A 23227-nucleotide genomic window follows, 5' to 3' on the forward strand; every position below is an offset into this window, starting at 1 on the left:
GCTCTATGGCTATACTAATAATATTCAAAGAGCATAATGAGAGTCTTTTTTGATAGTTATTGAGTACTTTGTGATTCCTAGAAGAAATGCATTGTTTATTTTAAAAAGGCTGGGAAGAATTTCTTGCCCACCTGGATTTGCTCAGGAAATTATTTCTGTGGTCTGTGAAAGCCACAGCTATTTATTATTTTCATGTAAGAAACTATGGCTTTTGTTTTGTTTGTCTATGACAGAATAATAGGTTTGTAAATTTTGCCTGAGAAGTTACAGTCAAAGACTCACTTTTAACATCTATGCACATACTTTACTTGAAAGCATGGAAAAATGCTTGTTGGTAGCATAGAGTATTTCTGTTGGAAGATTTTAACTAAAGATTTTATGGCCTTCAGTAAGTTCTGTTATGTGTGTTCTGTAAAATAATGTTCCTAACAGAGTGCAGTGGTATTTGATACAGTTTCTTTCATGAGTCTTAGAGCAGAGACAGCCCCCAGACTGTTAGAGGAAGAATTCACTGCCTCCTGTTCACTTAAATATTTACAAGCAGCAAATGTATTTCAAAATAAGTGCTTGTTAAAGTGGGAAAAATAAGCGGGTCATTTTAAGCAGTAAGAATCACTATATTTTTATGGATATAATCTGCATCTCAGATAACACATACTCTTTTCAAAGAACTTGGAAGTAGGTCGTCCAGAAACTGCACAAAATCAGAGTCCAGGGAGCTGTTGAGGGGGATGAGAGGAAATAGGCAAGGGTGGTTCAAGAGTGAACTTCTCTCCTCCTTATACCTGTGTATAAACCTCACCAGTATAGGTTGAAAATAATTTGTTTTACAGATAGCCAGTGGTTTAAACATTATAACTCCTCATTCTTTTGGCACAATTGGAATTGTGAGTTTTCACATTTGTCACAGCAAGCATCACTGTTACAGCAGTGCCACAGTTTGCATGGAGACCTGATCACAGTGTAAGGAACAGGCTTTGGGAAAAACAGTGGACACAGAAGTAGCATGGCACATACTTAATTTCTAGGGTTTGATAACTTAGCTTTGAATTTGAGCTGTATGGCTTCCTCAGCTGGGCTGGAAGTGGGCTGTGATGAGTGCAATGGGTTGTCCCAGCAAGTGAAATGGGGGAGGCATTTGGTCCTCATGTTTGTAGAGGTTTGGTGTTGTTCCCCCTAGTTGGGATTGGTTGTCTAAAAAGGGCTTAGTTCATTGCTGCCTGTACCTGGTAACCCACTTCTGGTTTGGAATTATACAACCACTAAAGCACTGGAGAATTTGATGTTGTATGGACTTCGCATTACAATATCCAGTGGCAGTTTTGATGTTGTATTGACTGCTAGAGCATTAGAGAGCCCCAGTTCATACTTCTTTCTTTCTGTCTTTCCATCATTCTATCGTGGCTAGATAACATCGGGGCGACATTTCCAGTTGGTCATATGCAGATTTTAGAAAAAAATGTAGGTAGAGCAGTAAGTACTTTATCAGGGAGACTTTGAAATATATTATTATGTTCTTGAATTCATGGGGTTCATCTGTGGCAGAAAATCTGCACAGAATAAATTATCTAGACTTACCTAGTCTTGTTCTAGACTATCTAGAACAGCAAAAATGGTTGTCTGCAGTTCATGTGTTCCCCTCACAAAAGTTGGGGATTTTTTTGTTGTTTTGTATGTTTGCTTTCTTGACAAAGTTGTTCTTTGCTGCTTCAATTAATTTTTCTATGGGTGTTTCAGAGGAGTAGTGATGGAAAACTTTCAAGTCCCCCTGTAATGATTTTTGTAAATCCTTTGAAGATGTTTTGAGAGTTTTCATGGATGTCCTGGTTTGAGCAGTAGCAGTAATTTTTCTCCTTCTTGGTAGCTGGTGCAGTGCTGTGTTTTGACTTTCGGGCTGAGAACAGTTGCTGATAGCAAGTATGTTTTGAGTTACTGCTCAAATGTTTGGTTTGTTCAAGGCCTTTTTCTGAGCTCATGCTCTGCCAGGGAGGAAGGGAAGCTGGGAGGAAGGAGAGACAGGACACCTGACCCAGGCTAGCCACAGAGGTATTCCATACCATAGCACATCATACCCAGATGTGACTGGGAGAGACCCGGAAGGGCTGGAGCTCTGGGGGGATGGAGGAGGTATCGGTCGGTGCTCAGTCGGGCAGGGTGGGGTGTGTTATGGGTCGGTGGCTGGTGAGGTGTTGTATTCTCTTCACTTGTTATTGGCTTTATCATTATTATTTGTAGTAGTAATGGCAGTAGTGATTTGTGTTGTGCCTTAGCTATTAAACCGTTCTTATCTCAATCCGTGGGGGCTACATTCTTTGGATTCTCCTTCCTAACTCTCCGGGAGTTGGGGGAGCGAAGGGGGGGAGTGAATGAACGAGCTGTGTGTGGACTTAATTTAAACCACGACAACGGACAACAGTGTTTTGTTATATTTTCTGTCAAGAATCAAGAGCAGAACAGGACCACAAGCTGTGAGAACCACTCCTCATGAGGAAGGAGGGAAAAAACAAATAGGGAAAAGACTTGAGTGTTCCCAAACAATTCACAGTCTGGTACTGCCTGTCCTATGTGTAAGTGAGATAAGAGAAGGGAAGTGAGAGTGCAGCCCGTGTGAAAGTGGGAGGATCAAGTACAAAATACCATATCATGTGGTATGTCAGAAAGTTTCTGCAGCATTGCCTAGGAAACACCCTGCCAGTTTGCATTCAGCAGCCTACGCATCTTGTGGCTCTGAGGAACTGTTAGCATCTCAGGAAAGCCCCTGGGACCATCTGTAGCTGAAGCATGCTTTACGTGTCACCCAGTCTCAATCCCCAGAACAGGGCTTCTACACAGACTTGCTTTTGCTAGCATGGCAAGGCTGCAAAGCCCTTTTGTTATTTTAGGAAGCCTTGCTTCCTCAACACTCTTGGCTCAAGCTTCTGCACCTTTCTTCCTGTCCAGTAGGTACCCAGTGCATCACATGAGTGCTGGCCAGGATTGGTTCTGTCCTTCAAACTAGATCTTTGGATTCTCCATATGGGATGTTAAGATAACTACTTTGTAGCTAATCTCAATAATTATATGCTAGCTTTTATTTTTGTACATTCCTCCATGTGTTCTCCTAAAGAACTGATAAAACAAATGATTTCTCTAGATTTCCTCTGTTGATCAAGGCATGTAAGTTTTCTTTCAAAAAATATGAGATAAAGGAGATAAAAACTGCCTTCAGTAGCACTGCCTTACAGTACATGCCTATGGACAGTTTCTTAAGATCATTCAGGATAACTTCCAAACTTCCACTTGGCATATTTTGACTGATACCATATTTTCACAGTACTGCTTTGTTCTGCACTGTCTATCCCTATATATGTATCTATTCTGCATTGTATATCTGTATATATGTATATACAATTGCAAATTGTATATTGCAGATGCCATACACTTTGAATTATTTTAGGAGTTAGTGTCTTCTGAAAGAGACATAGCTTTACCTTTGTCAACAACAAAGTGTAAGGTATGACTGAAGAATAGATTACTTTGATTAGCTGATGGTTTTTAAATGTTGACTTGGAATAGTGGCAGATAAGAGCAGGGATTCCTTTAATTACTGTCTGTGAAACACATCCTACATCAGGTTGCCCTGTGGGGTCCAGAGCATCTGTCAGCCTGTTGCATTGAAGCCTGCTTTCTGACTATCCTGAGTTACCTCACCTGGACATTTCCTTGGCATTGGCCATAGATGCCAGGCTGACAAGAGTGTTTCTTGGACAGATTAAGAAACTTGGAAGTCCCCAAGGCATTCCACCATCCACAGTTACTAGCATGATTTCCTTCCCTAGCAAGCAGATGAGATGCTGTAGCTGCCACTTGTCAGAACTGTGTGGAGCTGAATGGAGTGAATGAATTGGAACTGAAGTTTTGTCTGAAGGTTAGCTCTCCATAAGAAATACTTAAAAAGGGAATGTCTGGGTGTCCGATCCTTACAACAGAAACTGATTCTTTTTTTTCTATCTGCCTCTCTAGGTCTTCAAAAGGTGACATCCATAGTGAAGGATATATCCTGGAGGTGGAGTGCTGCTCTACTTTAAACCAGCTTGCAGACAAAAAGGAGATTCCTGATTTTATTAAGAAAGTGAGTAAAAAAAAAAACAACAAATGGGGGGAGAGAGGAGGAAGAGGGGCGACCCCTAAACCAGAGTATCTTTCTATTTGCAATGTAATTACTGCTGCTAGTTCTGTCAGTTTGACAAGAGGAGTATGTGTCCACTTTGTGCAGTGGTTTGTAATTTTAAGTATCTTAAGGGTAATTATACTTACTGAGAGAAACAAGTCTGATTGTTATGAGAAAATGATTTGTAGTAGGACAGTGACCTCTCACAGATATCAGCTAAGACAGTAGAAGATAGTCCTATAATGGATAACATTTTAAGTAGAAACAATATATATTATTTCTATTTTAGTGTAAAAATATCCTGTTGGATGGTACTGTAGCTAAAAGGCCTGTTAACACCTAAAATCCCCCCGATTAGTTTTGTTTCAGTGTCACATGCTGTTAGCAGTCAGAGATGGTAACTTAGATCCCTTTGTCATCCCTTTGTTGTTTTCAAGAAACTTTTGTGTATACTGGAGAGTTTGAAGAGAACCCTGCAATTCTTTATTTGGTTCCTTCTTTTTACAATTATTTTTAATGCTATGATATTCTGCCAGACTGGAAATTAGCAGGTTATGTCCATTTTACTGAAGACAGATTCATTGGGCATCTTTCAAATACTGCAGCATCTGTTGTGTCTTTTTGCATGTTACAAAAACTATCATTAAATACCATATTTACTTAGCCATGTAGTGTAAGAATACTGTGAGTAGGCATACTCCCCTGGCTTTAATCCGTCTTGCAGTGATAACTAATAGTTAAGAAAATTTTGTAGAACAAATTGCAGCACAGGCTGTATGAGCTTGAGAGGGACTCAGCTTGACAGACTACACTCCTGTTCAGTGTTTTGTTTTTACTATGAATCGTAAACAATGGATTAAAAATAATGCAGCTATGACTATCTGATCATTGTCATCATAAGTAAAGATACATGGATTTTGGTATCAGAACAAACTGAAGTTTTCTGAACACTTAATAATATGTAGAAGTTTGAGTCTGAATTTAATTTCAGGATTCATTCATGTGTTCTTGCACTACTAATCTGATGTGATCTTGGATTATTTCTGTGTATTCACATTTAGGCAAGACTGGTGTAGTTATTGTGTATCATTTCCAACATGTTTGGTTTTGTTCTTCAGTTCTTTGAGTGAGACTATTAATGTAGGCTTATCTGTCACAACTGGTAGCAAAATTCTACATCACTGCAACAGAAAATTTCTTTGCACTTGTAACTTCAGAAAGAGTGTGCCTAGCAAGAAAACAAAATGACAATCCAGGAGTCATCTTATTTCCATAAATATCCAATTCTGAGGCTTTTTAGAATGCTTTTCTAGACATGGAAATGTTTCTGTTGGTCGGAGCCATTTGATTATGGTGTTATGAAGATGCCTTTTTGAAAGATAATAATTTAAATTTTAATAGCTAAAATGTATATTTACTGTTTCTCTGTAGGCTGAGTATGTCGCTCATCCTCAGATGTTATTTGATGTAGAGGAATTTGAAGGTCTTTGAAGTTGTTGCTGTCAAGTGTCTGTTGTGTCACTGTCTATATCTGATTAAACACATTGTGAAAGTCTCAACACTTTTATGTAAATCTAACTCAGAAAACAGGACTTGTTTCAGAGTAGGAATTAATTGTCATATTAACTAATTTGAGCAACAAAAATGTCCATTGCTTTTGACAGCATATAAACCAGATGTTTGCAAACAAAAGAAATTAAAAATAAAGGATGTTTTTCACAGAAAGTAGTAACAGAAAGCTGTTAGAGGGGGCAATTGCTCTCTTTCAAAAAAGAGCAACCCTCTAATTCTTCTCAAACTGTGGAGTACAATTGAAGTTAATAGAGTGTTGTAATTGAACAGGCAAATCTGTGATCACAGAGCTTTTCATAGCAGAGGTGTTTAGCACAGGTTTATTGTCCTTCTGCATTGCAAATTACTATACTTAAAAAATAGATATCAAATAGAATAGCCAGAGTTTCAAAACAAAATTTCAAGTCAAAATTATCTCCAACTGTGAATTTACTAGAAAAAAAATTCGTCCACCCTGAGAAAATTAATTGCATTTTTTATTATGCACTGCTGAGCAAGTATTGTTTACATGGAGTTCGAACAGTGTGCAATTTTAGTAACTTCTCTATTGACTTTCTGTTGCATTGAAAATGTATATCATATTGAAAATTAACTGCTTGTTCCTGGCAAACACAAATTTTTCAGTGACATAAAGTGTAGGTAATGTATTTTTTCTTGTTCTGTAATGCCATATAAATGTTTAAGAGTAATGAATTAGAAATTAGGAAGTTATTTCACCTGGAGAATGGTTCTTGCTCACTGAAGCTAAGTGTCTCAGTACAATGTTGACCATAAAACACTGAAGAAATGCCAAAGATTCTCTGGGAAAACCTATGTTTTATTGCTGAGGTCCCTCTGCGCTTTGAGGTACTGATCTCATTCTATACTTTCTTCTGTATGTTCTGCCACTACTGGAGTTTCTGACCATGGTAAGAGCCAGGAGACAAATACTGGGGACATAGTGTTGCATAGGTACCAAAAATCATATTGACATCACCACATTCTCTTTGTTTTCTCATATGAATGTGGATCTAGTGCAGTTCCACCTGTCTTAAAGAGCTCTAACAGGCCTGTGGTGTCTTTATCATGTAATTCCTGGGCAATGAAAGAAGTAGCTGTTGTGTATGTACTGCTGTATTAGCACTCCTATCTTTAGCTCTCAGGCAAAACAGAGATTAAATATTTTCTCATCTGCTTTTTAATGTGCAAAGCTAACTTCTGAAATTCTGATCGCTGTGGCTCAGATCATTCTGAAGTTGTTGCAAATCAGAGATGTTACTGTTAAGGTACGATATTTTGTAGTAATTTGACTTGTCTTGTAAAATGGGGTTTGCTTTAATTACTTCCTTAGTTTTTCTTCTGTGTATCCTGTTCCTGTTTTTTTCATCTGCTCAGACAAGGGAAGAAGCTAGGCTGACATCCCAAGAAAAGGGTTATTTTGGATACACAGTCATATATGAATGCTGAGTGTGTTTCTCATGACCTTTCTTTTCCACATTAGCCTGAGTTACGTGCTCTAGAAGAACTGTAACAGCAGAAGTTTGTACGCCAGTGTTCATATCTTGGTGGTGTTGATGAAAGGTTAGGAAATAGAAGATAATTCCTCTACCATTTCTTCCTATTTCTGACTTCTTAAAATTTAGGAAGCATGTCTTTGTATCCTTGGTTGCCTGCTTAACAATGTCTATTAACAATGTCAGTGTCTATTAACAATGTTCCCTGTCAGAAGGAAACTTTTATGTTAACTCTTTTTCCAGTTTGACCCATTGCAGAGTTCATATTCCTTGCCCCTGTGGATGTCATACATCCCTTGGGGATGTATGATAAGCACGGGAAAACACAGTTTAAAAATGCTGCAGCTTAACTGGAACCCAAACACAGGCAATCCTTCTGTGATTTTGACTAGACAAGGACCTCTCCCTGCTGCTGTGTCCTCGCTTGACTCAGAAATGAGTCTAATTTCTTGCAACAAACCTTAGGCTATACAGATGAATAATTGGTTTTGCATTTTCAGAAGCAGAACTGTTCTGCTTGAAACGTGACTGTTATCTTGAAACACCTGTGTCACACTTATCTTTAGATGGAATCTGCCATATGAGATTGTCAGATCTGCTCATTGCTATTCCCTCTGTTTATAGTCTTGATGAAGTTCAGTGAGCATACAGATGCTATCACCAGCACTAGCTCAAAAGCTGCCAGTAACTTAAGTGATACTCTGAGCAACTGTAGTCCAAAGTACCCTAGAAATAATCTTGACTCCCACAGTAGTGACTTTGCCTGTAAGTTTGTTAACCTTTGTTTTCTAGTAATAGCATTGGTAGGCCAAGGAAGTGATGATACCTCTTAGACTTAAGCAAGTGGGACCCCAGGGAGGAATACGCCAAAAAAAAGTTTCCAGGGACACTGCTACCTATGTAGTTGTTCTAGAGTTGGAATCTGAGCCAGTGACCACCAGTTTTCCCTGGTACAAAGGCAAGTTGCACAGGGAATTGGACTGTTTTGAAAGGCAAGCTATACAGTACTAACACTTGTATGAAGAGCCCACATCCTATATTGTTGGAAGGATCTACTATATTTGAGCCCTCCTGCTGGTTTTGTGGAATATATGGTATTAACTGGTATTTACTGGAATTTTTCTGGATGTCTCTTAAAAAAAGAAAATGTTCTCAGGAATAGAATTAGCACAAGAATTAGAATGTTTCAAGTGTTTGTTTGTGGACTGAAAATTAATACACATTACTACCAATAAGTTTAAACTGTAGTTGAACTTGCTTAGTGCACTCCTGAAAGGCGAGACATTCTTGAATGGGTTCAATCCTCATGCATCTCAGTATCTCCATCCTTCATCTGCCCTCCCTCCTTTGAAAGGAGTGGCACGCAGGAGACAGGCTGAGTGGATGGGTAAGAAACTGCTACACACCCCAGACAACCATAGGTCAGTCTCACGGCAGATTTCTCCATACTGATGTTTTCATCAAACTACTGAGATACTTCCTTTCCTACTTTCTTGTTTTTCCTCTCCATTCATCTGTAGCTGGTTTGATACTATCAAGGTAACTGCCATCTTAGTTCATGCACATCATTTTCTGGAGGGTAATGTTATGTCTGTAATTAGTGAAGAATTTTTATATTAGTACTGCTGTCAAAAGGTTAATTCTCCTGCTTCTTTTAAGCTGCTAGGTAGAAACAGAGTTGGAATATTTACGAGGACTCCTGTTTCTCCTATAAGATAAAAGCTGAATCTCTATATGAATTCTCAAGAGGTTTTAAAATCTTTTCTGTAGATGTTCATAGTCAAGGGAGTGATTCAGCCCAGACTTGGTGCTTTGTTTACTTCCGACAAATTGGCTCACATCAGAATGAACCTTTGTTTTACATGATCAAAACAAAGGACTTCATATAGCCATATATTGTGTGAAAGCAATATTAAATGATTTTGAGCTCTCAGTTTCTGAGTTTTAAAACTCTCTTCAGCATCTAACTATGAAATGGCAAAGAGATGTGGAAGATAAAAAATGTGTCATAAGACAAATTTGTCCATAATAATATGTACTTTATATAATTGTGTTTGTAATAGTCTGACGAGTAAATGAGAAAAAAAAAGTCCAAAATATTCTAGGTAAAATTAATGTGAAAATTGCTAATCTTGTATTTTTTTTACTTCTATTTCTAATCACTAAGAAAAATACCGTGTTTTTATACAGCTGTTCCAGTATTTCTCACATTCTTGTCTCCTTTTGTTCATCATTTTTTATTCTTCAACTCTTAATCTTGGCCCTGAGATTTCTTTTTTAGAAGGAACAAAGAGATGCAGCTTAACGTGTTCTGAGGAGCACTAGGCTCCTGACTGTTGCTACAGTCTTACAAGGATCTCTTCTGTGAAGTCTCTGATTGCTCTGTTGATGCCAGGGTTCCTTAGGTGGTTACTGTAATCCTAAACATTATTTTAGATATGTTTTAGCTGGCCTATTCAGAAATTTCCTGCAGGGTATACAGTCAGAGCAGGTGGCAGTAAAAGATAGAAGAGGGAGAAAATTGAGTCTTTAATATTGCTCAGAGGATCATTCTTCAAATGAATAAGCAGTTCAAATTTACTTCTGTGGCTAAAAAATGACCCCTCCAGAGTACTGTTTATTACCTGGGATTACTTATCTACACGTGATCTCAGCCTCCTCTAAAATAATTTTCATCCTTAAAACAAACCCCAAAAATCCCACATGAAAACTTTCACTCTCCAGGGTATTTGCAAAAGAACAATACAACATTTATTTCTTTAGCACATTGTAATGAAAACCGTTGCAGAGCACTTAGCTGACTGCTTTGTTTTCTACATGTTTTCATTGCAAACAGAGCCCCTATTTTATTTGTAAGTATTTGGATCTTAGAAGTAGATACGGTCATGAAGCAGAAGTTGAGACTAACATCAGTGGTTCGGCTGTTTGTGACCTGCTGTGATAATATTTATTAAAGTGTATTTTGTTAACGTTTTGTAAGTGGATATATAACAAGAGATGGCAAAAAATAGCATATACTGTATTTTAAACAGCCTGGTGTGAAGGGAAACATCTGTTCCTGGTTAAGCTTCTTTCAACTTGTGTTCGTTTGACTAAGCCCTGTAAGAGTGGTGTTGATATATATCTTCGACGAACATTGCAAAACTATTTTCAGGACTCTCCCAGGAGCCTGGTTGTGCTTTTCTAATCCTTTGCCCCCAGCAGCTTTTGACCAGGATAAAAATAGATATTATAAAGTATGTAGATGTTTTTAATGATCCCACTTCTGTCTGGTGGGAAATATATCTATTTAAAATAACAATAAATAATAGAATATTTTATACAGTACTAAAATAAAATGTGGGCAAATTGTTCAAGTTGCAGTTTTGGCTATGAGTAGCAGATGGCTTGATGAAACAATGTGATTTTAAAGAAACACACTTGGGTTGATATAAAAGATAAAAGAAAGTGTTCCCTGCAAATTAAATGCAAAGTCTGTAAGTTTGAGACTGAAATCTTAATTTTAAAACTATTTCTGTTGTCCTGAACCTTTTGGGGGTTTTTTTTGTTTACATTGCTTAGGACAGAGATGGACTAAACCAGTGTCCCAGTTTTGAATCACGTTAGTGCTGGTTGATCACAAATAAATGTTTTCTTGTGTTCTACAAAGAATACTGAATTGTGTTCATCCAGCTAAACCAGTTGTTACATACAACACTCAACCATCCACCTCTATAAAGCTTTATTTTTCCCCTTGCTTATGTTCACTATGTTGCTTAGTGTAGGAGTTTCTGTCATAAGATTCATGCACAAGACATGGTCTGTATGTTGAAAATATTTGTTCTCTACAGCAAGTGCTTGGGACAGAGTTTCTACACCTGTATTTAGGTTGAGTGAGCATAGCTGGCTGTTTCATAGAAGTCTATTCCAGGTCAAACTCACTTTTTAGGGAATAAATCTTAAATGATGTGGGTAAATTCAGGATTTGTTTTTACAGTTTAGCTTTTGGGCAGGTATCACAGTCACTGAATCTTTGTAGTCTGTGTCCAACAATGTCTACCCTTTGCCAGTTCTGTGAAGGAACAGATGCCAAAATAAGTTAATAATTTGAGAAGAATCGTTCCACTCAGGACCACAGAGGATGAGACATTATGGTTTCAAGAGCTGTCGTCTAGTGAGGTATGCTGAAAGGAACAAATGTACTTACACCATGCTGCACTACATGTTTACTATAACGATATTGTTCTCAGGAATAAATGTACAGCTAACACAAGCTGAAGAGGAATTTCAAGTTGTTACTCTGATCCCTGCCTTGGCTCCAGTGGCAGGAGACGTATAGCTTGCTGTAACTTTATAGCTGTTGGCAGCACTGTCTCAAGAGCCTGTCTTCTGTTTTATTCAGCATAGCAGTAAGTTGCAGTAGCTGCTTGCTTTACTCCATTTCCCCCTGTTCTGTTTGTAGCTTTTGGTTCCCTTTTGCTGCTACCATTGAGCATGCTGTACAACTGTAAAGCTTTCTTTCTTGTCATTTTCAGTGCCTTGTTATGCTCTACCACAAATGCAACAGGAGCTTAAAATGTCAAGTCAATGGTTCCGTTGAATGGGTTGTGTACTGTAGAGACAGAAAAGTAGCATACATCTCTTTCTTCAAGAAACTAGTTTTTAGCTTCTGGGTTTGGTTTTGAACTCTGTTATCTTATCTTGAGTCTGTCAACTTCAATCTAAGAGTCTTATCTAAAGTTCCTAAACAGTAATACTGAGGTCAAGGTTTCATTGGAAGTATCAACATAAACACTGTCACCAAAGCTGCTTAAAAGGTGACACTGTGGTTTGGGATTATGGTAACATTTCTCAAGGCATCCCTCCAGTCTTTCATCCCTGATGGCTTATTTTGATGTAATTGATAGTGAAAATACTTGATAATTTGAGAGCCGGAATGCAGATCGGGATTTGACTTTCTAAAAGCTACATTTATATCTACTTATATGAACATGCACTATCTATCTCAAATTCAAATTGCCAAGTATAACCTGGAAAAGGTTAAAAATACATGGGAAGTACAGGCTTAAATGACAGAACATCCTAGTCAGAAAGGCTTGGAAATCTGCAAGTAGTGAAGCAGAGTCAGAGTAACAACAGAGAAATGTTTTGCAGTTGCTGTTTTGCTGTTTGATTAATAGAGTTATCTTTTTTGTGACATAGTATTAGAGATGCAAAAATGCCAAAGTTGCAGAAGTTTTGAGTTGTTAAGAAAGAGCTAAACCTCTCCTTCGGAACATTAGCTAAGCTTAGTTGGTTTCAAAATAAACAGTAACTGTTGATGACTGTTCTTTCTTCTCATGTGAGACCTACAGAAAATAGAGGCAGACTAAAAGCCTGTCTTCATTTTAAACATCTGTTTTCATAAATGAACAAACTAGAAGGGAGATGTGCAGTTATTTATTATGAAACATGTACTACTATATACTAATGACTGCGGTCCTGAACATTGTTTTCCGGTTCCAGCTCCTGGCGTGCAAGTACATAGCATTCTCCTCAAACCACAAGATCATGTTCTTTGCATGCAGATCCCTGGTGCAGTGTCATAAGAGATTTTCTTGAATCCTAAAAATAAGGTAGAAAAATACAGTGATCTTTTTTTCTGGTGCACATTATGAGATCTAATGCCTCTAACATTGTTCTTTTAAAAACAACAACCAAATAACACACAGACAGACAAGCATTTTTTTATTGGCTAAGACAGTTCATGTTTGGTTTGAATAGCTCTGAGCAAATTAAACAGCTAGTGTTTCAAAGGCCACATGTTTGGCCATCAGTAAGACTAAGTAGCAGTCTTTCTTCCCTTAGTTCACTGCAGAGCTAACTAAATTCATCTGACCACGTGGAAAATCAGTTCATTGCTCCTAGAGAATGTTGTCTTTTCTCAAAGCACATTTTGGCTATATGTGCGTTTTGTAATTGTTTCTGTTATTTGGTTTTATATTAATAGCAGTCCTTTCTGGGTTGCTAAAACATTCTTTCAGTATCTTGTTATATCACGAACCATACAGCAAACTTATTAATGAAAGGTTCAGTCCTGGTGCCTAGGTTTTGAAGGTCTTTTTTTTCCAGGTGATCGGGAATCACAGAATCACAGAATCCCAAGTGTAAGCCTTGAGAGTATTTAGAACTACTGTAAACTGGAGTACCCTGATAACATAAACTGGTAAAACTGTTTTTCTTCTAGATACATCCCAAAAAATGTCCAGTTCCTGGAGTACAGGAGTTAAAAGAAATTCCTTAAACTTGTTTTATTAAATCATTTGTTTGAAAATTCCTATCCAAGGGAGAGATCCTCGTTATTAAATTGCTCTGCGTTATTTCCTGTGTTTATTGATGTGAGTGGAATACTATCCCGAGCTTGTGGGAAGTGTTTTGATTTGCTGTGTGACATCCCATGGGAGAAATGTACAGTATCACCCTGTAAGCAATTGCCAAAGCTGACAAAAGTATATCATTCTGTTCAGCATGGGATCTATATCCTTGAGCTTCTATATTTATAAGTAAGAACATCATGCTCACCATGAATAGGAGATTATTACGGAGCTGATGATAGAGCAAGAACTGTAGAACCACAAACAGTATGTGAACCATACACTGAAGTTGCCAAGTGTCTTTATTCTAAATAGACTTGAAATGAAAACCTGTATGTGTCTGTTCAAAATAAGCTTCAGCCTGGAATTTCAGCACTTCTTTCGTGGCTGGGAGGCCTATAGTTTAAAAGCAGGTAGTTTCCAGAGAAGAGGATTTCATCATTTAGCCATACTGTTGCCAGGTGTGTTTTTACAGATCTTTAAATTAGGCTGTCAGCCATTTTCTAATTAGGTAGGGAGCCTTCTCCTGTGCCAGAAGTATTTGAAAAGATGGAACATAAATTTGCTACATCAACATATTTAGTGACACTGCTTTATGCTGCTTAACGTTCCTTTTTTGCAAATGCAGTATAAAAATAGGGGTCACTCAGTTCTGAAATAAACACTTAACACTTCACAAATGGTAAGAATGTTAACACAAGTGCCCCAGCTAAAATTCAGTTAAGGTAGTCACATCGGGGGTGGTGCTGGTGCTTGTTCCTATTCCTGCTAGAGTCAGTGGGAGATTTGAAATTTATTCCACAGATAGCAAAGGCTAAATCTGTCTTTTTTTTTTCCCCCTCAAGGAAAATGCCAGGTTTCTAATCAAGCAAATTACAGGGATGACATTAAATTCTTTAAGTGCCTCAGCCCTCTGTACACTTGAAATTTCACCCCTTTTTTAAGCAGATTCTATTTTTAAACTGGCATAAATCTAATTCGTGGCAAGATGGTTATAAACAAATTTGGATGTACCCACTTGGGGATTTAATGGGTTAAATGAGTTATGTTCTGCTTCTGTTGTTGAACAATAACATCTTTTGTGATGGAGACCTGTTCTTGTGTTTGTGGTTAATATCATCCAGCCAGAACTCAATCAGACAGTAAAAATGTTTCTGTTCCTATCTGGGGAAAGAACCAAAGAAATTTTTTTCCCTTTTTTTTTGGTTGGAATTTCCCTTTTAAAAATTTCCCAGGATGTAAAGAGCAAGTCTATATCATGTTTAAAATACAAAAACAGTCAGCAAACAAATTTGAATTAGTGTGGATCACCTAATGTAAGGGCATTTTTAATCCGGCTTTTTTTCTGGTACGGTGAGTGATGAAGATGCAGTTGGTCTGCTTTTTATGCTTTTTCCTCTCAGTCATACGAGGTAGGATGATAAAGACCTTGATTAGTCTTCTAAATTGGCACATATAGACAACTGAAAGTGCTTGCCTGCACTGCATTACAGTGCTTATCTGGTCTGGAATATGTTCTGGATGACCATGCCACAGTAGCATCATGTTCTTCTCATTCAATTCAGCTTTGCCCCTGCTTTGTGCCATGTGTTGCCCTCTTTCTTACCTCTGCTAAGATATTTTCCCAAAAGGGTGGAATAGACATATCTGTGTGAACCAGTGCAGGATGCCTCAAAGGGTGCAAAACCCATAGGTGGCTGGTAGAAACAGCCCTTCTGACATGTGTAGCTCTGGGGTATGACCTGTCCAGGTACTGAGGTTTGGGCTTGTTTAAGTCTGGGTTTTGATTTAGGGTTTGGTTCTGGTTTTCTGGTTTGTGTGTTGGTGTTTGTTGTTTTTTTTTTAATATTGATATTAAGTATTTCACATCCAGGAAACAGGAAATGTGAATGTATAGTGGATGGCATAATTTGGTGTGGATGTAAAGGCATCTACAATTTGGTACTATTTAAGTCTCAACAGGATGCTGGAGAATCAAATGGATTTTTTAGTTTGGAAATGTTCAGGCTTTGTACTTTATTTATGATGAGAGTTAGCCTCTCCATGGTCTTGTGGTCTTTTTCCCCCTCTACTCTGACTTGGTGAGGCCGCATCTGGAATATTGTGTCCAGTTCTGGGCCCCTCAGTTCAAGAAGGACAGGGAATTGCTTGAAAGAGTCCAGTGCAGAGCCACAAAGATGATGAAGGGAGTGGAACACCTCCCTTATGAGGAGAGGCTGAGGGAACTGGGTCTCTTTAGCTTGGAGGAGACTGAGGGGTGACCTCATCAGTGTTTACAAATATGTAAAGGGTGGGTGCCAGGATAATGGAGCTAGGCTTTTTTCAGTGATATCCAGTGGTAGGACAAGGGGCAATGGGTGTAAACTGGAGCATAGGAGGTTCCACGTTAACATCAGGAAGAACTTCTTTACTGTAAGAGTGACAGAGCACTGGAACAGGTTGCCCAGGGGGGTTGTGGAGTTTCCTACGTTGGAGATATTCAAGGCCCGCCTGGACAAGTTCCTGTGTGATGTACTCTAGGGTACCCTGCTCTTGCAGGGGGGTTGGACTAGATGATCATTCGAAGTCCCTTCCAACCTTTGGGATTCTGTGATTCTGCGGAAAGTTGGAAGGAAAGACTGTTCATGTCTGCTGATACATAACTTTGCTGTTCTGCAGCTTACATTGTCCTGTTGATGCAACATTTCCTGCTAAATCGGCTTTATTGAAAATAATGAGATGCTTGGTTTCCCCTCATGTAATTGGGAAAATTTGAAATATAGTTTTTTCTGTATTCTGTAAGGGCATAGCCTTGAAGACAGAGTCTCTTTTCCCGGTCTTTCTGCTAAACTGTTAGGCCAATACAGTTTAATCTATCACTTGTTCCTTTGTTCCTCCTATTCTGAGAACAGGAGCCTCAGAAGAAAAACCTCAGCATCAGGTATTCCTTAGAACAAACTTTTTTTTTTTTTTGAGTGAGCCAAGATTGTAAAACATTGCTACAATAGCTGTGAAAGCTGTTCTCATCCAAATCACAGCATGGGAGAGTCTGCTGTAGATTGACAAGCAGTCTTTATTGACCAGGAGCAATAAAATTGCTACATATGTACTATCCTCAAACTCTTAGCAGTTGTATACTGGTTATAGTTCTATAATTAGCTGCCCTGCAACCTACTAAACAACTGTAGTGGTATGTCTATAGATCAGGGATAAGAGACGGACTGAATTTCTAACTCTATCCTTGACTGTATAAAAAAGTATTTGTATAGTTACAACAGGGAGTCAGGACCATTAAGCATATTATGAATACGTCTGTCATTATCATTCACTTCAGTCTCTCTGAGCAAGCTAGTTACATGTTAACATCCTGTATACACAGGTATTTGATCAGGATACTGCTAGTAGTGTTTTTATTTGGAGGTTATTGCCCTCTTTAGCAGTGAGGTTTAGGTAGGTCAACATCCCATGTTCGCCAGGCCAAACACCTGGGAAGCCTATTGCCTTGTTTCCTGGAGAGTTCTGTTTAAGTTCCTGTGGTCACAAAATCTTGTTAATTTAACATGGAAAATACAGTAGTGGTGAAACAGGAAGTTCTTGTCGATCAGGTGTCATCTGTGGGTTTGTGTGTTCAGAACAGTAACACATTGCCAGGAAGCAGATGATTCATTATAAAAAAAAAAAATAATTCTGGGTAGAGAAGATGGAGAAATAACCTTCCTCCTAAGTTAAAAAGAAAAAGTCTGAACTGTTTCTGAACTGCTTCACTTAAGTTTCTACTAAATTGAGCTTCAGAGAGTGATCAATACACTTTAACTCTCTGGAATTGCATGGTATCCAGAGAAAGTGGAATTATTTCTCCATTCTCAAGGCATTTTGTTAAGTGTGTTTACATTTGTTATGTGAAGAATATACCTTACCTGGAAACCTTTCCTTTTTGGTGGGGGATTCTGATAGATGAATCAGCAGACATAGGTTTTCACAGAAGTCTGGCTCTCACCGCAGCTTCTTCTAGGTTTGAGGAGTGTAAGGCCAGTGACTCAAATGGATGGTGCATCTGTAGTGCTGAGTCTGCCTAGAAAAGATTTCCTCCTGCTTCACCTCAAACTTTCCTTTGTTAATTCCAACTTTATCTAATTGTCATTACCACTAGCCCAGTATTTTTTTTTCTTAGAATCTTTCGTGGTTGGATTCCTTCATTTTCCTCTTCTACCTAAAGTGTAAAGGATTAATAATAGCACCCCTTAGTTTACATTTTTCTGCTTAGTTCTGCTAGTTCATCTCACAGTACCTTTTTCTGTTCTGAGTTCTGTAATTTCCCAAAAATGATATATTAAAATAGCTTTGCTTTCAGGTAGTTGTTATGTGAATGTTTACCATTTGTGTCTCAATCCAAAACAGGACAAACAACAACTGTTGTTATAATGGTGCATTTAACAGCAAGAATTAGTAATTTTTGCCTTGCATAGATGTCATAATCATACACCTAATACAGCAGAAGATGAAATATTAAGTCCCAAACTTAAACTTTTTGCAAGTAATACCACTTCTGATAGTTTAGCATAAATAAACTTTTCAAACACACTTTATCCCTTCTGAAGAAATATGTGGGTATTTCTCTTTTTTTTCCCCTTTCTTTTCTCCACTCTCACATTATTTTGGATTGTTTAGGGAACTTCTCATCCTGCTTCTATAAAATGTAACTTTTTGTGTAAATGTAACATGGCAGTTTCTTATGGTAGTGGACAAAAGTAGCCAAGTGACATGCTAACTGCCTTGAAAGGTGTTATTTTCTGTGTTTCAATTTAGCTAAGACAGTTTGACAGTTAAAAATATAATCTTCTTCAACTTGTAGATTCAAGATGCTGCAAGTCAAGGCTTGAAATTTGTTGGAATTATACCTCAGTACCATTCCCAAAAGAACTGTCTTGTCAGCGCCTCCTTGACACCCACCAGTAACAACTCTGTGCAATCAAGAGATAACAAAAATGTTTCAAATTACCCCGAGGATCACGCTTCACCTGATGGCGAGAAAATAGATGGCATTAATGGATGCAGTACACCAGCACCGAGTGAGGAAAGTGCTGACCAATATGCCCCATCCAGGGAGGACTGGAGGGGTGAAGGACAGGCTGCTGAAGAGGTGAATCTCAGGTCTGCAAAGGGAAACGAAGAACAATTTCAACATGCAAACCCAAGTGTAAGAGAAGCAGCAGACAAGCCAAATGGACTTGCAGAGAATGAAACACCAGCACGATGCTTAAAACCACTTACTGGCAGTAAGTATTGCAGTGATCTCTCATACATAAAAGCCATGTTAAAATTGCCTCCATTATGTTCCCAGCTCCTTTGGGGGGTGGGGATGATGGGACTACCTTACCGCTGCAGTAGCGAAGAAAAGGTGCACCAGATGAGCCTCTTAACCTGATTTCAACATGGTTACACGGTTCACAACAACTGAGCAGAAGTCACATGGCAAATGACGAGGTGACATAAGCAAGTGCCACTTTGTTATGGCCTGTTTGTGTGCCTGAGTGTAAAGACTTATTTTTATCTGCTGTTCAGCTGAATTGGTTTATTTCTGTATTTGTTGAGATACCCTGAGAGCTCTTGATCTTTGTATCCTTTTTGTCTGTTTGAATAAAAAGCTCTGCTAATCTGCCTGATAAGGTTTTGCAGCAAGAGAAGGAATAAGTCACAAAGCCTTATCGCAGCTAGCCCCTTTGTAGCAGGTGAACAGATAGCCGAAATTAAACCACATCAGGAACAGCAGGAATGTATGTGATCTGTACTCTGAAATATCCTAGTATCCTGAAGACAGGCTGGGGTCAGTGCTACAGTAAGAATTGTAACTGCTGGAAAACAGCAGTTATTTTTATTAATGGCTCATGTTTGCTAATTCATAACAAAGGTCCTCTTTGTAATGGTGCTCCTAATAATTTGTCTTGCAGTTCTCATTTTTTGGTAAGATTATTCTTCATATACCAGTTTTCTTTCTTTCATTTCTTTGACATATTTCTCTTCAGGTGTGCCTTCCCCTTTTAAATGTCATTATATGCCATCAAAACCCAAAAGTCTCAGCTGAGATCTCAAAATACCCTCTTTAAGGTGTTTGTTGCGTAGAGGTTACTTGATTAACAGGAATTGTAGTTCAAAATAAGATATAGACAAGAGTAATTTAGAAAATGAGAAGTTATAAGTACATAATTCTTGCCCCATTTCCAGTTTAAACCTCAAAATATTTTTGTTTCCTATATTTGCTTAGATCCTACGAAACTCTGTACACTTATTTCTTTTACCAGTTTGCTGTTTTCCTTACAAGCTACAAATGTACGTAAGAGGAATGTAGATAGAATTTCTTCAGCTGGTACTGTCCTTGACTTAAATTTGTCCCTATTCTTTATGTCTTACATAGATTCAGTCAAACAATCCTACCCCTTTGGGGTTTTTTTTTTATATAGGACCAAGAATGACTTTGCATTGTACCCTCTTTGGACTATTGTCTTGGTTTCCGTTGCATTGTGGTATAATTGTCTTTTTTCATGAGATTTGGATCACACTCTAGTAACATGTCACCATACTTTCCTCAATTTTTACTCTGTAAAAAAGCAAATTAATAATGTTCTGGTTTACACTGGAATCTTACACATTATAAAGCCCCACTTAGTGTTATAGTTCTAAATTATTTATCTCCAAGTCTCATCAGACCAGTTACTTCTCTTTTTATATACACTGTCTTTGAGAGAGTTAACCTACCAAGTTAATAATCTTTTTGATGCTCTTCTCCATACTGAACACAACAAATATTTTGTTGTAAGTAACCATGTTCTTAATATTTATGCATAATGTGAAGCTGGTCATCTCCAGTTTTCCCAGCTTCTATCTGTCTGTAACACTCCAGGATTTTATTGCAGCTGCTGATTTGCCATATGAGAGGTTATTTTAGAAATGCATTTAGTTTCCTTATTTCTCTTTGTTTCTCTGAGTTCCTTTTGGCTTCATTTATTTCTCATTCTATTTTTAATTGGTGAATTATGCAATTACTTTCAAGTCTGAGAAGGCAGTTCTGTGTGACAGCTAACCTACAGTAGGATCTCTTGCCTGTATAGTGTTGCTGATTTCCTTATTACTCTTGTATGAATTTTTGTTATTACAGCACTCCCTTTTCCTCCCATGGAAAATGTATTTCAGTCTTTGGCACCAGTTCTCCATCCTTCCTTGGGAACATGAAGAGAGAAAGCATTGGGTGTTGTTTTGTGTGGGGTTTGGGTTTGTTTTTTTTTTCCCCGCTTAGCCTACATATTCCATAGGAAGTTACCACTCTTCAAACTCCTTCTTCCATACATAAAACCTCAGGAAAAAAAAAAAGTATATTTCTTCCTATTTGTGGAATCTTCATCTTATCTTTTAACTTTTATACTATTAAACTGTTATTTTTATGCTTCTTTTATATATATATATATTTTGTAGTGCTCATACACTTTCCCTTTTGTTAAAGGGCTGTTCAAAGGAGTCTGGAGAATGATTTGCCTATGAGCAAGGCACAGATATTTCAATAGCATGTCCAGAAGTGCTGTGTTACCTAGAACCAAACTGAAGGTGTCTTCGTCCATGCTTGAGCAGTCAAGCTTGCTGGTGAAAACTGTTGTCAGTTGTTACTTGAATAGTGGTTAGGACTGGTGTAATATACAGTTAGTAATGATGACAAACCATGTCAGCCACTGATAGACTCCCACACGTCTTAAATGCATGTTGTCAACAGCCCAGTGTAAAATACAAATTATCATTTCCCTATGGATTTTCAGTTCCGTGTTTTGCTATTGTTAGTGTAATGTCTTAATACACACCAGAAAGATCTCCATTTCCAACATGATTTTATTTTGGATGTCAGAATCAAAATTATCATAGAAGTTTTTTGTGTATGCTCTTCTGAGTTAGGATTGGTCTCTTTTTCATGTTTGCTTATATTACGAGCTTCCTGCTCTCTGCTTCAAGTGCTGCCAGCCTGACTCTGAGCATCTCTCTTCTAGTATCTTTTTCAACTTACACACTACTTGCTCAGGGACATTTGTTAGAGAGCAATCTTAACATTTCTCTTGACATCTTTTTCTTTGATACTTGAGGTTAGAATATAATACCTTGGAAACAAGAGGAGCTTCTTGAATGAAAGAATTTAATATTGTGTCTTTACTTTTAATATTAATTTATTTTGGGAGAATTCTTGGTATTTGAAAATCAATAGAAATGTTACCGTTCATTTCCATGTCATTTAATAAGTAAAATCTAATGTAAAAAAAAAAAAAGTTATTTTATTGATAGCTGTATCCTTCTGAGAATTTGAAGGTTGTACCTGCACTTCAACCTGCTTCCAATTTTAGGCTGTGAAAGCTGAGCTTTGCTGTCAGCAATGACTTTTTGTGATGGTAAGTCTACATCAACTGCTCCTACGATATCCTGGAGAAGATGTGGAGCAGACTCTAGAAAACATTCTTATTTGTAAGACCCTTCACAATTTCACTTTCAAAATTCATTTGCAGATGTGTTTATGTCTCACCTTGGCTTAGACACAGGGAAAATCAACAAATCAGCTAGCATGGTCTCTATGCTACATTAAAGATTCATTGTATTTTCTTTAGATAAGACTATTGCATGCTGGTTATATGCTGTTCTGTTATCAAAACCAAGTTACTTTCTGCTTTAGCTTAATGGCCATGAGCTACAGAATGCATTTCCTCCTAAATTTGCAGTAAGATTTCGTATTTGAGCTGTCCTCAGTGTCACAGCTCTTTTAACAGTTCGGTAGAAAAGTAAAGTATTCTGTGCATTGATTTTTAGTGATTCGTTGACTGCTACAGTACATAAAGCTGTTTGTGGAGCATGTCTTCCTATCTTGGCTTACACTGGTAACTCCAGTAGGGGTGTTGTGCATTAGTCTTTAAATGTTCTGTTATCAACAGTGAATCCATTATTAGTAACAATTATTGTAACAACACTTAGAATATCATATGGGTTTTTGAGACCCTGGCGTGTTAGACACTGCAGAAATGTATTAAGGGGTTAACCACATCCCAAAGTATTTTTTGCAGTTACACATTGTAATCAGGCAAGGACAAATGGCGGGTTATACATTGTTTTAGCTCAAATATTATGATATGAGTTGTTGCATTACTCCATTTTTTCTTTTTGGTAGAAACAGAGATCTTCGCTCTTTTCAACAAGCCTAAAACCCCACAAAGATGCAGCCAATATTATACAGTGACTATCCCTATGAGGATCTCCAGGAATGGGCAGACTGTCAACAGCTTAGAAGCAAATTGGCTGGAGCACATGACAGATCATTTCAGGAAAGGAGGCTCCTTGGTAAATGCCATCTTCAGCCTTGGAACAGTAAATGGTATGGAAATTACAGAAAGCATTACGCTGTGATTATTTTCCTTTCTCCTCTAATAGAGGTCATTATCTTTGAAGAGAAGGCATTTGGGATGTGCTTTAATGCAGGCTTGGGGCAGATTTGTTTTAGATCAGCCTATTTTAGTGAAACGGAATGAAAGCACAGGAAATATTTTGGCATTTGAATAAGGAAAACAGATCATGTATTGTATTTTATAAACATACTAGAGATGGTCCTGTTATTGCTGAAATATACAGAGTTAATAAACAGTACCAAGTAAAATGAACTAAATTAATAAGACTGTACAGCAGAT

At 37.8% G+C, this 23227-nt stretch overlaps 1 protein-coding gene across 2 annotated transcripts in view; it reads left to right on the forward strand.

The window, feature by feature from the left end:
* The window catches only part of RFTN1 (raftlin, lipid raft linker 1), a 99528-nt gene that overhangs the window by 48628 nt on the left and 27673 nt on the right, over positions 1–23227 (forward strand). For both annotated transcript variants that reach the window (XM_034068338.1, XM_005144465.3), the window contains exons 4-6: positions 4003–4111; positions 18379–18802; positions 22714–22917. In XM_034068338.1, coding sequence (XP_033924229.1) covers positions 4003–4111; positions 18379–18802; positions 22714–22917 — 737 coding nt within the window. The remainder of the gene's footprint in view (positions 1–4002; positions 4112–18378; positions 18803–22713; positions 22918–23227) is intronic.

This window comes from Melopsittacus undulatus, chromosome 1, assembly GCF_012275295.1.
Source record: "Melopsittacus undulatus isolate bMelUnd1 chromosome 1, bMelUnd1.mat.Z, whole genome shotgun sequence".
Classification (NCBI taxonomy): domain Eukaryota; kingdom Metazoa; phylum Chordata; class Aves; order Psittaciformes; family Psittaculidae; genus Melopsittacus; species Melopsittacus undulatus.